This window comes from Micromys minutus (assembly GCF_963924665.1).
Source record: "Micromys minutus genome assembly, chromosome: X".
Taxonomy (NCBI): domain Eukaryota; kingdom Metazoa; phylum Chordata; class Mammalia; order Rodentia; family Muridae; genus Micromys; species Micromys minutus.
The window spans coordinates 49,240,783-49,253,392 of NC_137970.1; the positions used below are offsets into that span (position 1 = coordinate 49,240,783).

Sequence of the window (12,610 nt, forward strand, 5' to 3'; positions counted from 1 at the left end):
CCTGCCTCCTCTTTCCTGCTTCTGGGATTACAAATGTGTACCATCATTCCCAGCTTATACTGTACCGGAGATTAGAAGTAGGGTTTTCTTACATGATAAGCAAGCACTCTACCAACTAAATTACATCTTGGGATTCTCCACTTTGCAGGTTACAGTGGCATTTCCCCTACCCCTCTTTTCCTTCTTCCTTTCAGTTTCCGCTAGCCACAATAGTTCCAATGTCTGTTTGCATTCACCACAAAATCCAGCTCTTACTCCTTTCCCTTTCTGTTAAATATCCCTTCCTAGACTAATTTTGAGTAATTTAAAAGCAGAAGCGACCACAGGAGCAGTAATCAGCAAAATACTACTATTCCCTCTACATGTTGATATACTGGACTCTTTCTTTATCCATAAGATATTTAGGAAATATTTAACCTCTGTGATTTTTGTTTGCTTCTTTAAAAGAACAGGGATGAAATATTAAATTTTATCTCAGGTCTAAGGTCATTCACTCTTGTTGATATATTTCATAGCACCAGGAAAAACCAACTATTATTATGGAGTATTTTTAAGATTCTATCTTTTATACTAATTTCTAGCTAAAGAAAAGCTCTTTATACAACAAACACTGCATTTGTTCCTTATAAATAATGTTACAGTTTACTTTTCAATTTCAAAATAGCCAAACTATTGAATATAATGAAAAAATTTAATATTAATAATACCAACCCCCTGTTATTTTGAACAGTCTCTCTCATACAGACTACTCCTTCATATGCCTAAATATTTTGCTTATTACCACTATGTTGCTGATACAAGGCTCATTTTAAATTCCAGGCTGTCAGTTTTCCCAGTCACACCATCTAATCAGAATGAACTCTCTGTTGCAGCAGAAGAGAAGCTGGTATTAGTATAGAGGACCTCAATACTTACTCGATTACAGAGCAGCTGCACAACTTTGTAGCTATAATTGCAAAATTCCGGTGCCTCTGCCAGATATGAACTAGTTGGTGCATTACTTAGAAACTCAAAACAGGCGATCTCTGTATTTTAGCAATGTAGGGATGAGGTTGAATGTTTGAATGGGTAAAAATGAAGAATGAGTCACTACAGACCTGAACAAATTGTTTAAATTTTCTGATATTCAACTCTTTGTCTTTTTAAATGAGTTTTTAACTTCATGAACATCGGTTTTTTGCCTACAGGTATGTCTATGTAAGGGTGTCAGATCCCTGGAGGAACTGGAGTTACAGACACTTGCGAGCTGGCATGTGGGTGCTGGGAATTGAACCAGGGCCCTCTGGAAGAGCCAGTGCTTTTAACTGCAGAGCTATCTCTTCAGTCCATTAGTTCTTCATCTAGAAAAGACATATAAAGATACCTACTCCCCAAGAATGTTTGAATTATTTGAGCTATGGTGTTTGAAAGAATATAGTTTGGAGTCTATAGGATAGGTGATGTTAATTAATGTCTCTAAACTGGCCCTGTACACACTCTCCAGCTCCTCTTCGATAAACCTCGGTCTCTTTCCCCTTCCCTCTCTCTCTCCCTCCCACCCGCAGACAGGGTTTCTCTGTGTAACCCTAGTCATCCTAGAACTAGCTCTGTAGACTAGGCTAGCCTTACTCAAAAGATTCTCCTGCACCTGCCTCCCAAGTGCTGCGTTTAGAGATATATGCCACTACGCTGGCTTCAAAACACCCATTGCAAACCTGTGTATCCTTATGCATAAGAAACAACCAAAATGCACCACTTCGCCCAGCCTTTCCAAACAACTTTAGGCACCATGGCTGTTTGGCTAAAAGAACAGGGCTTTGGGAGTCAAAAGAGACCCGGTTTAAAAGCTCATCTGTCATTTACTAGTTCCATGTCCTTGGACAAATTATTTGTTCTGTTTGTATCTAGATTGGCCTTGTGTGATATGAGGCTCAATGTGGTACACCTCTCACAGGGTTGTGGGGAGATTAAATGAGATAAGTACACAAAGTGCTTAGCAATCGGCATACCATTCAGCATAAGAAATTAATAGAAAGTTTCCTCTTTTGAAAATGTTAACATGATGCTTAGCAAGTCCACAAAGTACCATTTAGCATAAGAAATCAATAGAAAGTCTCCTCTTTTGAAAATGTTAACAAAAACGTTTACCTTTCCTCAGAATTGAACAATCTGCGTAAGAGATTGACATATGTGTACCTTGAGATATTTTGGGCAATATCCTAAACTCGCTTTTGTAGAATTTGCTTTCCCTCAACTGTCTGCATAGAGGCAAATAGATCCCGCATTAATTAACAGACACTAAAACGAGAACGTATGTCCCTTGTGTACAAGAGACTGACGTCCGGAACACCGTATGAAGATCAGCACCCGCAGACCGGACCTCGAGAATTCCCTGGAGTTCACCTCTACCGGCCCCCTCCCCTTGGAGGCGCGCAAGCGTACACCGAATTTACTCCCTGGTCCCTCGTGCCCCCGCCTCCAACCCCCGCGCTGTCTACCCAACACGCAGGCGCATCTCCTCAAGCGCTTTCCCCGCCCCCTCCTCTTTCTCTTCAGTCGTTCCCCCTCCTCTCCCAGCAGCTCCGCAGGTTCAAACTCTTCTCCGGGAGAGTGGCGGCGATCGCGCGGTCACGTGATGAGCATCCTGCTGCCCAACATGGCGGAGTTCGACACCATCTCGGAATTGGAGGAAGAAGAAGAGGCAGCAACATCCTCGTCTTCTCCGTCGTCGTCGTCGTCGTCGTCGTCGGTATCTGGGCCCGATGAGGACGAGGAAGAGGAGGAGGAGGAGGAAGAGGAGGATGAAGACGAGGAAGACGAGGAAGAAGAGGAGGAGGAGGTGCCGCCCCCGCCTCGGGTAGTGAGCGAGGAGCATCTGCGAAGATATGCCCCAGACCCTGTGTTGGTGCGCGGCGCCGGCCACATCACTGTGTAAGCCATTGGGATGGGGGCTTTCAGAGGCTGAAATTTGACCACAGACGAATAAAAAGGGCATTGAGGGGCCTGCGGAGTGGGGGAGGGCTGACTAAAGCATGCTGTTAGCAAAGGGCACCTGGTCTAAATGGCAAAAGCGCAGGTTGAATAGATGTCGTGTAAAAGAAGGGGAGGGGGGCGGATAACGCTGCATGGACGCCGTGAAAAAGAGTGAGCGTAGGATATGGAGTTGCGGGGTAGACTGCCAGAGAGACACTAGAGTAGGGGCGATCTGCTTGTTCGTGTGCTGGCAAGTGAATAGTCTCTAAACTGCAGGATGTACTAGGCTTCTCTGCTGCCAAGATTGATGGCTAATGGAAAACAGCGTCTGCTGTGACAGGTGACAAGATCTAGGTTTGGGCTTTTCAAAAAAAAATGTGATGCATTTTGTGAATAATATAAATATTCATCCACCCACATATTTATCCATCCATTCTTCCTACCTAATGTTTATATGAATGAATATCGTCATCCTTTCTCTGTTGAACCAACTACTCTGACGTTCCTTAAATATCGCGTCCTTAGAGGTTCAGGTTAATAGGAATCTATGCAAAGTAGAAAGAGCAATGGATATAGAGTGAGAGATCTTGGTTGATAATCTCAGTCTTGCTTCTTACTGGTCCTGTGACCTTGGTCAGTTGATTCTTACTTCCAGGCCTTGGGTTCCTCATCTCCAAAATGAAGGGTTTTGAGTGCGTGATGTCTAAACCCCTTTAGCTCTGAAATAATTTAAGATGTCTACAGGGGATCGTGTATGTCCAGACATTAAATGTACAGATATTAAATATATAGAAATTAACCCTTGATGAATTGAGGATAATTTCTTTAAAACTCAACCAGATTGGCTTCTTTTACATTGAATCCTATATCATATTTGAAAAAATAAAGTGTGCAAAGGACTTCATAACATCTTGGTTGCACAGTAAAAAAATGATCAGTGGGCTTTAAGAGTGCTTCCTCATTTGTATTTGCTTGGATTGCACATACCTGAAAATTTGAATATGGTGTCGTGTTCATGCTCTTGACTGGGGTGTCTTTTATTGCATTTTCAAAATACATTTGCTCCTTCCTATCAAGTCAGACAATCCTTAATTTTTATTATGGCTTATATAGTCCCTTTGACTCAACTGAGTGCCTGCATGAAATCATACAGTATGTACCAACTCCTCCATCACGTTATCTTTTCATTTTTAACATTAATGATTTTGACTGTAATACTTTTAAAATCATTGAGTAAATGTATTAGCAAATGTTTGTCAATTGTGGAAGGCTTTGGAGGAGACTTTTAGGCCTTATTCTTTATTAGGTAATTTGAAGACAGTTTTTTTTTTTTTTTTCAGTCCAAGATTTTTGCAGATAGCCTTTAATGTTCAGGCGCCAACTTCCTGCACCATTCTCCTTCCCCTCCTTTTGTCACTAGGGAGACCATTATTCAAACTAATTATGATTCCAGGCTTCTTGTTATTGTTGTTGTTGTTTAGTTTTGAATTCTATGAAACTGTAAAATACCATATCTACCACACTTGCTGCCTCATTTTCCAGACTTCTTTTCTGCAAATCATTTTCCATGACCAAACAGACAAAGGGTATTTTTCTACAATTCAAGCAATGAGTACATAGTAAGGAAGCATAATTTAAGTTCTCTAAAACTTCCTTGTGACTCCATTCTATTCTCAACACAACCAGTTTCCTCTTTTCATTGAAAACAGAGCACTGAGATTTGCTGTGGCTAGCCCCTTATATATATAATTTTCTGCTACCCCCCCCCCCACAGTTTTACAGTTCTGGAGTTAGATATAAAGAGATAGTACTGATAGTATCTCGATATTAATTATTTGAAAAAAACTCTGAAAAGCATAAGCTAGTACTTAAATCACTAAACATGAAAATTGTTTAGCTTTATTGTATACATTTTCTCGTTTAGCAAGATCATTTGATGCTAAATATCTAACCTTTTAAGAAGAAGATTAAATGTTTAGAAGCCAGACACGGTGGTTCATGCCTGTGATAGGATCGTGTGGTAGATGAAAACAGGGAGAGTGCCATGAGTTCAAGGCCATCCTGGATCAGATGAGTTCCAGGCCAGCTTGGGCTACAGAGTAAGACCCTGTTAGTAAAATGTTTGTTTGGTATCAGAGGCATGAACTGTAATAACAGAACCTTCCATCTGTCGAATGAAGCAAAATCCTTAACAAATAATCTTAATCTGATACATCTAAAACATCTATTTTTTCTTGACGATTTTCTGACGTAGGCATGTGCAGATTGCTCTAAACTTTATGTTATATTGGTTTTCTTGGCTTTTGTGGTGTCAAAACTCAAAATAGAACATTGTGCATCCAGGCAAGGGCTGTATCACTGAGCTACAACCTTGGCCCTGTACCAATGTGAGTGAACTATTTCTTCTTCTCCTGTATACTGGCCTTTTTCTGTCCTCCATTCAGTCTTCATCTATAGAAGATTTGCTTATATTCAAAGTTTAAAATTTGAGAGGTGTCACCATCAACTGAATTTTTTAAAAAGGGGAAGTATTTTGTAACTTTTTCAAAAAGATTTGTTTGTTTGTTTGTTTGTTTATTATGTGTACACTGTAGCTGTCTTCAGACACACCAGAAGAGGACATTAGATCCCACTACAGACAGTTGTGAGCCACCATGTGGTTGCTGGGATTTGAACTCAGGACCTCTGGAAGAGTAGTCAGTGCTCTTAACCACTGAGTCATCTCTCCAGCCCATTTTGTAGCTTTTTACCATAATTAGGAGACAAATATTTAAGATAGTAGATATGTTTAGCCTGATATCTTACACTCAACATTTTTCCTCCCCAAATGGGTTGTATTTCTAGTTGCCACATTTGTCATGGTAATACCAAAAATCTACTCTCAAAAAACAAAAATGTCTACTCCCCCAGGGTAATATTTGAAATGTTTGAGTCACTTTGACTCTTCTCCAATTTTCCCAGAATTGTACCACCATATATTTGGAAATTGGTTTAGATTTTTTCATATTCTCTATTCCTATTTGGCAGTACTCCTGTTTGAGTTGTCATTATCCCGTTCTTGAGTTATAGGCACAGTCTGCCACCTCTCCCTGCTTCGTTGTATATGCTTGTGCCAAACTAATTTTCTTAAAATTCCATTTAATCATGTCATATACTGCTGCAAACCTGCATTGGCTCTTTATTAGATCTGAGTTCTCCCAACATTGCAATTCAAGGAGTTCCTTACCCAAAATTCATCTCTTCTGCTTTCCATACCCTTCTCTTCTAGCCTCTTCCCCAGGTCTTGTTCCATAAGTAAGCCCCTGGCTCAATAGTGCCTTGCTTTGATTCTCCCTAGAATCTAGAGTCTAGATTGTCCTGTAATTATATTCAATCCTTCTATGACAAAAACCTTCTGATACCCACACCCCTTTTAGCTGCTATCTAATCTCTCTTTGCCAAATTTTCTTGTGCCATATTTACTTGGGTTCTACCACCTTAACTGTGAAGAATCTGGCCTCAGTTGAGACCACCATGATGAGATATTGGTAGTATGTATAGTTTTAGAATAGAGTGCTTGCCTGGTGTATATTTTTCATTCAGTCTTCTTCCTGTCCTATTTCTTAAATACCAGTTATCTTCAGAATTTTGTGCTTAGCCCTCTACTCTTACTGTCTATACATCTTAAATGGTCTCTTCTTGCTTCTTATGGTCTAGTAATTCAGTGTTTCCAAGAATGTAACTCTGTACCAGACACTGCTCAGGCTTTCACCTGGACTTCTTCACTCTCAAATGTACCTTGTTCTTTATTCTCCATTTCAGTTGCTTGTTTTTCTCTCTAATGCCACTTCTCTGATTCAGGCCTCTTTTTCCATCCTAACTAGTTGTCTTACCTCTATCCTTGTCACTCTGACACCTGTCCTTCAGCCTGTTACCTGATTAAAACACCAGAAGTACAGATATAACTGAATTGCTCTCCTGCTTAAGATTAGTCTAGTTTCTCCTCCATTATCAGGATAGAGTCCAAGCTCTGGAAGATGGCATACAGAACGGATCTAACTGTCTCCATCAACTCCTTCTATTTCCTTTGCTGCTTGTATGCTTGCTATTTCTTATCTTATGTGTCTGTTCAAGCTAGTGCTCCATTTAAATGTAATCCACACCTTCCCTCCCCCTATCTATCCAAATGTCACCATTTTCTGTCAGTCTTCTTTGCCCTCAATAAATTGTAAGCTACAAAAGCAAGAACAATCTTTCATTCCCTATGAATCTTCAGTACCTATCATAATCCCTGTTTAAGTATATTCAATGAATATTGGTTCATTTTAGTGATAGTCTATGTCTATTGTTGTACAGACTTATTACAGGCCCCCAACAGATGCTAGTTTGTTGAATCATGCTATGAAGAGGACTTCGAATAATTGTGATACTAGTAGAATTCTAGTGATGAGGGATCGTGGCATCATCATCCCTCTATAAAGCTTTGTTAAGCTTTCCAGTGAGCCAGAGAACTCCAGTTTACTTGTATCATCTTCATGTTTTAGCCTTCTAGCTATTTTAACAAAATATGAATTTTAACATGAAATTAATTATAATTTCCTGACAATCAAAGTGAAGCCAGGATGTGGTGGTGTACACCTTTAATCCCAGCACAGGAGGCAAAGGTGAGTGTTTATTACTGTTAGAGGCCAGCCTGGTCTATATAGTGAGACCTGAAAAAAAATTTTAACTCAATTAACTCCCACATGTGTTAGCTTGAGACTATAGAAACAAAATGATGAATGTCACTTGCAAGTTTGAAATGTTTCAGATACAGAGTATCTAAGAAAAAAAAAAGAAATGTTTCAGAAATGCTGTCTATGTGACTTAAACTTTTTTTCTTTTTTTTTTTTTTTTTTCCTTTTTTTTATAGGATGAATATCAGGGCATGGTGTATTGAAATACAGAAAACATACATCTGATGAGATTTTTCCCCTTGTGTTTTTTAAATATGACCTCACTCTTATCACTTAAAATGTGTGTATGTGTCTGCCCTTGCTAGAGTACCAGTATAGAAATTAGTTGAATTAATTGCTGGACTACCGGTTTTTAGGGAGTCTCATTAGATATAGAACCAAAATAGTTGGTTAAATTTACAAGCAGTCCCTTTCTAAACAAAGTTAGAGACACTTTTCAGATTAGAGAATGGCATACCATTTTATTACCTGTCATTGAGAGATTACAGTGACAAACTGACAGTCTAACTTTATGGATTCAGAGAGGGGCAAAGCCCTGGTTCAGTGCCCAACACTGAAAACAATCCGGTGACTATTTTACATTGTGTAGTCCACTAAGAACTATTAAGGAGATGTAAGTAGAATCTAACATTAAACAAAACAAAGCAGAAAAAAATCTCTGTATTATAGGGTATATTTTTCCTTAGTACAGTAGAGTTCTCTACATGTACTTTAGAATCAGTATTATTAAGTACATAGTTTTGTAGCAAAATTGTGGTTCTTGTTAGAAGACGTGGTATGACTGATTCTCAACCTGAGCACGTAAGCATTCATTTATACAGTAGTCATCTTTACAAGCATGGAAAGCAAGTGATCTAGGGAGGCAGGGTAAAGTAAGGAAAGGATTCATCCTTTGCCACCATTTCCTATCATCTAAAGAATTGTTCCAAGAAATTAAAATGTAAAGGCACTGAAAACACTTAAAGAGAATTCAATCATTGTCAACCACCAGCTTGGTCAACTTCAAACACATAATAGACTCTATATTTAATAACATCAATAAAATGACTTTATAAATAGTTCCCAAGTGCCTCTTTGTCTAATCTGGAGACTGCCACATCTTGGCTAAGAGTAATGAATAGATACATCTGTGTAACTTCTGTGTAGAAGTAGCTATAGTTCTTAACTTCATAGTTTGTTAATGAAACGGATAAAAGGTGTTCCTTCACCAGCAGCTATTTCAATATTATATTTGTGGCTACCAAATGAAACTCTCAGAATTAAGGTTACAGGAAGTAAGCACTCTTTTTAATGGCCTCAATGTTAATGAAACAAATTGAAAAAGAAATCCCTGGTGAGTGAGAAGAGGATAGCTATTCCTCGTTAGCCAAAATTATGAGAGAAATGGGCCTATTTTGCTTTTCAGTATGCTTTGCTGTTTGATTTTTGAGATGAATTCTTGATCTATTGTCAAGGTTGACCTAGAACTCACTATGTAGCCCAGGTTAGCCTTGAGCTCACTATCCTCTTGCCTCATCCTGGGATTGTAGACATGTGCTACTATACCAGCTTCTTTACATTTTATGGTATAATCAGTTCACACTATACTCACAGGTTTTGCACAAATCTAACCATTTGCAGATTTAAAATATCTGAAAAAAAAATCACCATCTACATTGACTATGCATGGACTTTCTCTTATCATTATTCTATAAACAACACAGTATAGCAATGATTTGCATAGCAGTTGTATTAGCTATTACTAGGGAGATTTAAAGAGTACAGAAGGATGTATATGGGTTACATGCAAATACTATGCCATTTTAATATAAGGAACTGGGAGCTGCAGAGATGGCTCAGCAGTTAAGAGCACTTGTTGTTCTTATAAAGGACTTTTCCCTAGTACTCTAGAGTTCACTACATGTATTGCAGAAAGTAGTGATTCAGAATGAAGTTCACATCCAGCTCCCAGTACTCATGTGGATGCTCATTACCATCAGTAACTCTAGCTCTAGGAGATATGAGCATTCTCTGACCTCCATTAGGGCATTAGGCATGCACACGACACTTACCCTACATACACCTTTCATTTGCCTAGCTGTTCTGAGAAGAGATACCCCACCTCTTAAGGTTTTCTCATCCAGTATGTTTGTTCACTATAATATGTAATAAAGTCAAAAGGAATTGTATAGGCCTTTGCTCATCTTCTAATTGAGTAGGAATACTTTAGGTCACTTTCTGAATGTCAGACAATTCCATGTCAGAATAAGTAAGAATTTTATGTCAGTGGATGGTAGGTAAGTGAAAACCAAAGTAAATTAGCATTGAGAATGCCCTGAAAGGAAAACAGTAGCAAGGGACAGACAGCATTAACTCCGAGCTTCCCAGGCTACAGCCTATGCTAAGTAACTGTGGAACTTCAAACTGTTAATGGCCTCCAAAAGTATTGTTATCCCCGTTTTTGGGACAAGGAAACTGGCATTCATGGTGATACATGCTTTTAATTCTAGTGCTCAGAAACATTTAAAAAGTCAATTAACTAAATAATTTGCCTAAATTCGAATTCCCATCTACTTAAGAAGTAGTGAAAACTACAAATTAATAATAGTTTCTGTTTTTTAATATAAGAAATGAATCCTCTTCCAAAATATAGAAGTATATAAAAATGGAAAAGGAAGTATTTTTTACTTTCCAGAGTTTTTTTGTTTTGGTTTGTTTTTTGTTGGTTTGTTTTTTTGAGACAGGGTTTCTCTGTGTAGCCCTGGCTGTCCTAGAACTCATACTGTAGACCAGGGTGGCCCTGAACTCAAAGAGAGCCACTTGCCTCTGCCTCCCAAGTGCTGGGATTAAACACTAAGTGCACCACCATTCCCCAGCTTTTTTATTTGGTTGGTTTTGGTTTTGGGTTTTTCAAGACCTGTTTCTTGAAAAATCTAGAAACGATTTTCTGTATCACCCTGGCTGTCCTGAAACTTGCTCTGTAGACCAGTCAGGCCTTGAACTCAGAGATCCGCCTGTAAGTTTTATTCAGAAAATATCTGTTGGATTTAACAGATTTTTTTTAATTTAATGTTATTTTTAGGATTTAGGTATGGATTTTTAATCCATTAAGTTTGGTTTTAACTGGCACATACATCATAAAGTTGTGAGTATTTAGAACACAATTATTTAAATCTGAAGACCAAAAGAAAACCTCATGGGTTTATAACTTATTGTGAGAAAATATGCTATGAATAGAATAGATTTTGTTCTGTCTTTGTTTTTAAGGTTTGGATTGAGCAACAAGTTTGATACAGAATTTCCATCAGTTCTGACAGGGAAGGTAAGTGGGCTTGCTTTGAATTTTCCAATTCTAATGCACTGTGTTATGGTTTATTCAATGTTATGACAAATTCTTTGACTCACTAACTAGTAATGAAGCCAAATAACAAGAGGCCTCCCTACTTGGAAGCTGTGTGCACAGTGACTAAATGGTGTTTCCATGACAACCAGCCTCTGGCCAGCTATTTCATCTGTTCTTCCTTAATGTCAGCCTTGTTTATTTACCTGCTCAGCTTTCCCAGTGTTGGCCTTTTTTGCCCGGCACAGGGAGCTGTAATTGTTTAATTTAGATCTGTAATTTCCAATCTTTCATTGCCAAAGTCACTATTCTTTTTTAAAGGGTTATATGGTATGCATCATTTATTACAAATAAAAAGAATTGGTTAAATATTTTTTTCTTTTTAGACTGAGTTTATAAAATTGGACTCAAAGCAATAAGTAACTACCTTTCTATTTCTCTATATTCAGTTGTATAGACAAGCATTCATGCTCAAAATTCAGACTTCCCAGGACTCAAACCTATAAGTCTAGATTAATGTACTGTGTAATGATTAGAAATAATATTGTATTATATGCTGAAAATTCACCAAATTAACAGATTTCAGGTTCTCTAAAAGAAATGATAAATAACTATATAAGGAGATGTTTTAGTTTGCTTGACTATATAATTATTTCACTATTTGTATCATAGATAGATAGATAGATAGATATCATTTTGAGTTGTTGGAATGGTATAGGTCAGTAAACCAAGCTCTAGCATTCATGAATTCCAGACTAGCCTGGATTACATAGTTAGGACTTGTCTCAAAAAATAAATAAACAAAGAACAAACAAAAAACACCAGCATGTTGTACACTTAAAATATTACCTTATTTTTGAAGTACTGTATTTAGAACAGTTGTCTTACAGAAATGCTAACTTTCAGATTGGGAAGATGGCTTAGTGGGCAAACGGTGCTTGTAATGCAAGCTTGAGAACCTGAATTCAGATGGCCAACACCCGTATAAATGCCAGGTATAGTGAGAGGCCACTGAACTCCCAGTGCTGGGTAGTAAAGACAGATAGATCCTAGGGGACATGCTCTGGCCAGTTAGTCTGGCAGAAATGATGAGTTCCAGGTTCAGTGGGAGACACTGCCTCAAAAAAATAAGGTACAGAGTGAAAGAACTTTAAAGACACCTGAAACCGAGCCCTGCCTCCACAACTTGCACACAGAGTGGGAGAGAATATCTCTGTGTAAATGTTTGGCTTTGGTTTCTAATAGGTTCTGCCTCCCTCTCCTAATTGGTGATTTGGAATATTTCAAGTGGTGCAGCAGCTTAAACTTAGATGTGTCCTATAAATATTAATAGTAAAAATTTCCTTTAAATGTATAAAATTAAACGTGGAAATATCTCTTCAATAATAATATTAGTAAGAACATGGTAGATTTAACACTGAAATTAAAGAAAAAATGTAAAACAAAACATCTCCAATAGATAATTTCTTTCCATTTCCATTAATGCTATTACTGCATGCTTTTTTCTGGGAAATTACGTGCAACTTGAATATTTAAGTGTTTTTACATATTTAAAATTATAGCTCCTAAAAAAAAAACGAAATATCTTATAAGCTGTCAGTAAATATAGCTTCTAGCATTATAC

At 38.0% G+C, this 12,610-nt stretch overlaps 1 protein-coding gene across 2 annotated transcripts in view; it reads left to right on the plus strand.

Annotated features, from left to right (window-relative positions):
* Positions 1 to 2,614: 2,614 nt before the first annotated feature.
* The window catches only part of CHIC1 (cysteine rich hydrophobic domain 1), a gene marked incomplete at both ends in the record, with an annotated part of 32,621 nt that continues 22,625 nt past the window's right edge, over positions 2,615 to 12,610 (plus strand). For both annotated transcript variants that reach the window (XM_080909721.1, XM_080909722.1), the window contains 2 exons: positions 2,615 to 2,910; positions 10,914 to 10,968. In XM_080909721.1, the coding sequence (XP_080765847.1) occupies positions 2,615 to 2,910; positions 10,914 to 10,968 (351 nt within the window). The remainder of the gene's footprint in view (positions 2,911 to 10,913; positions 10,969 to 12,610) is intronic.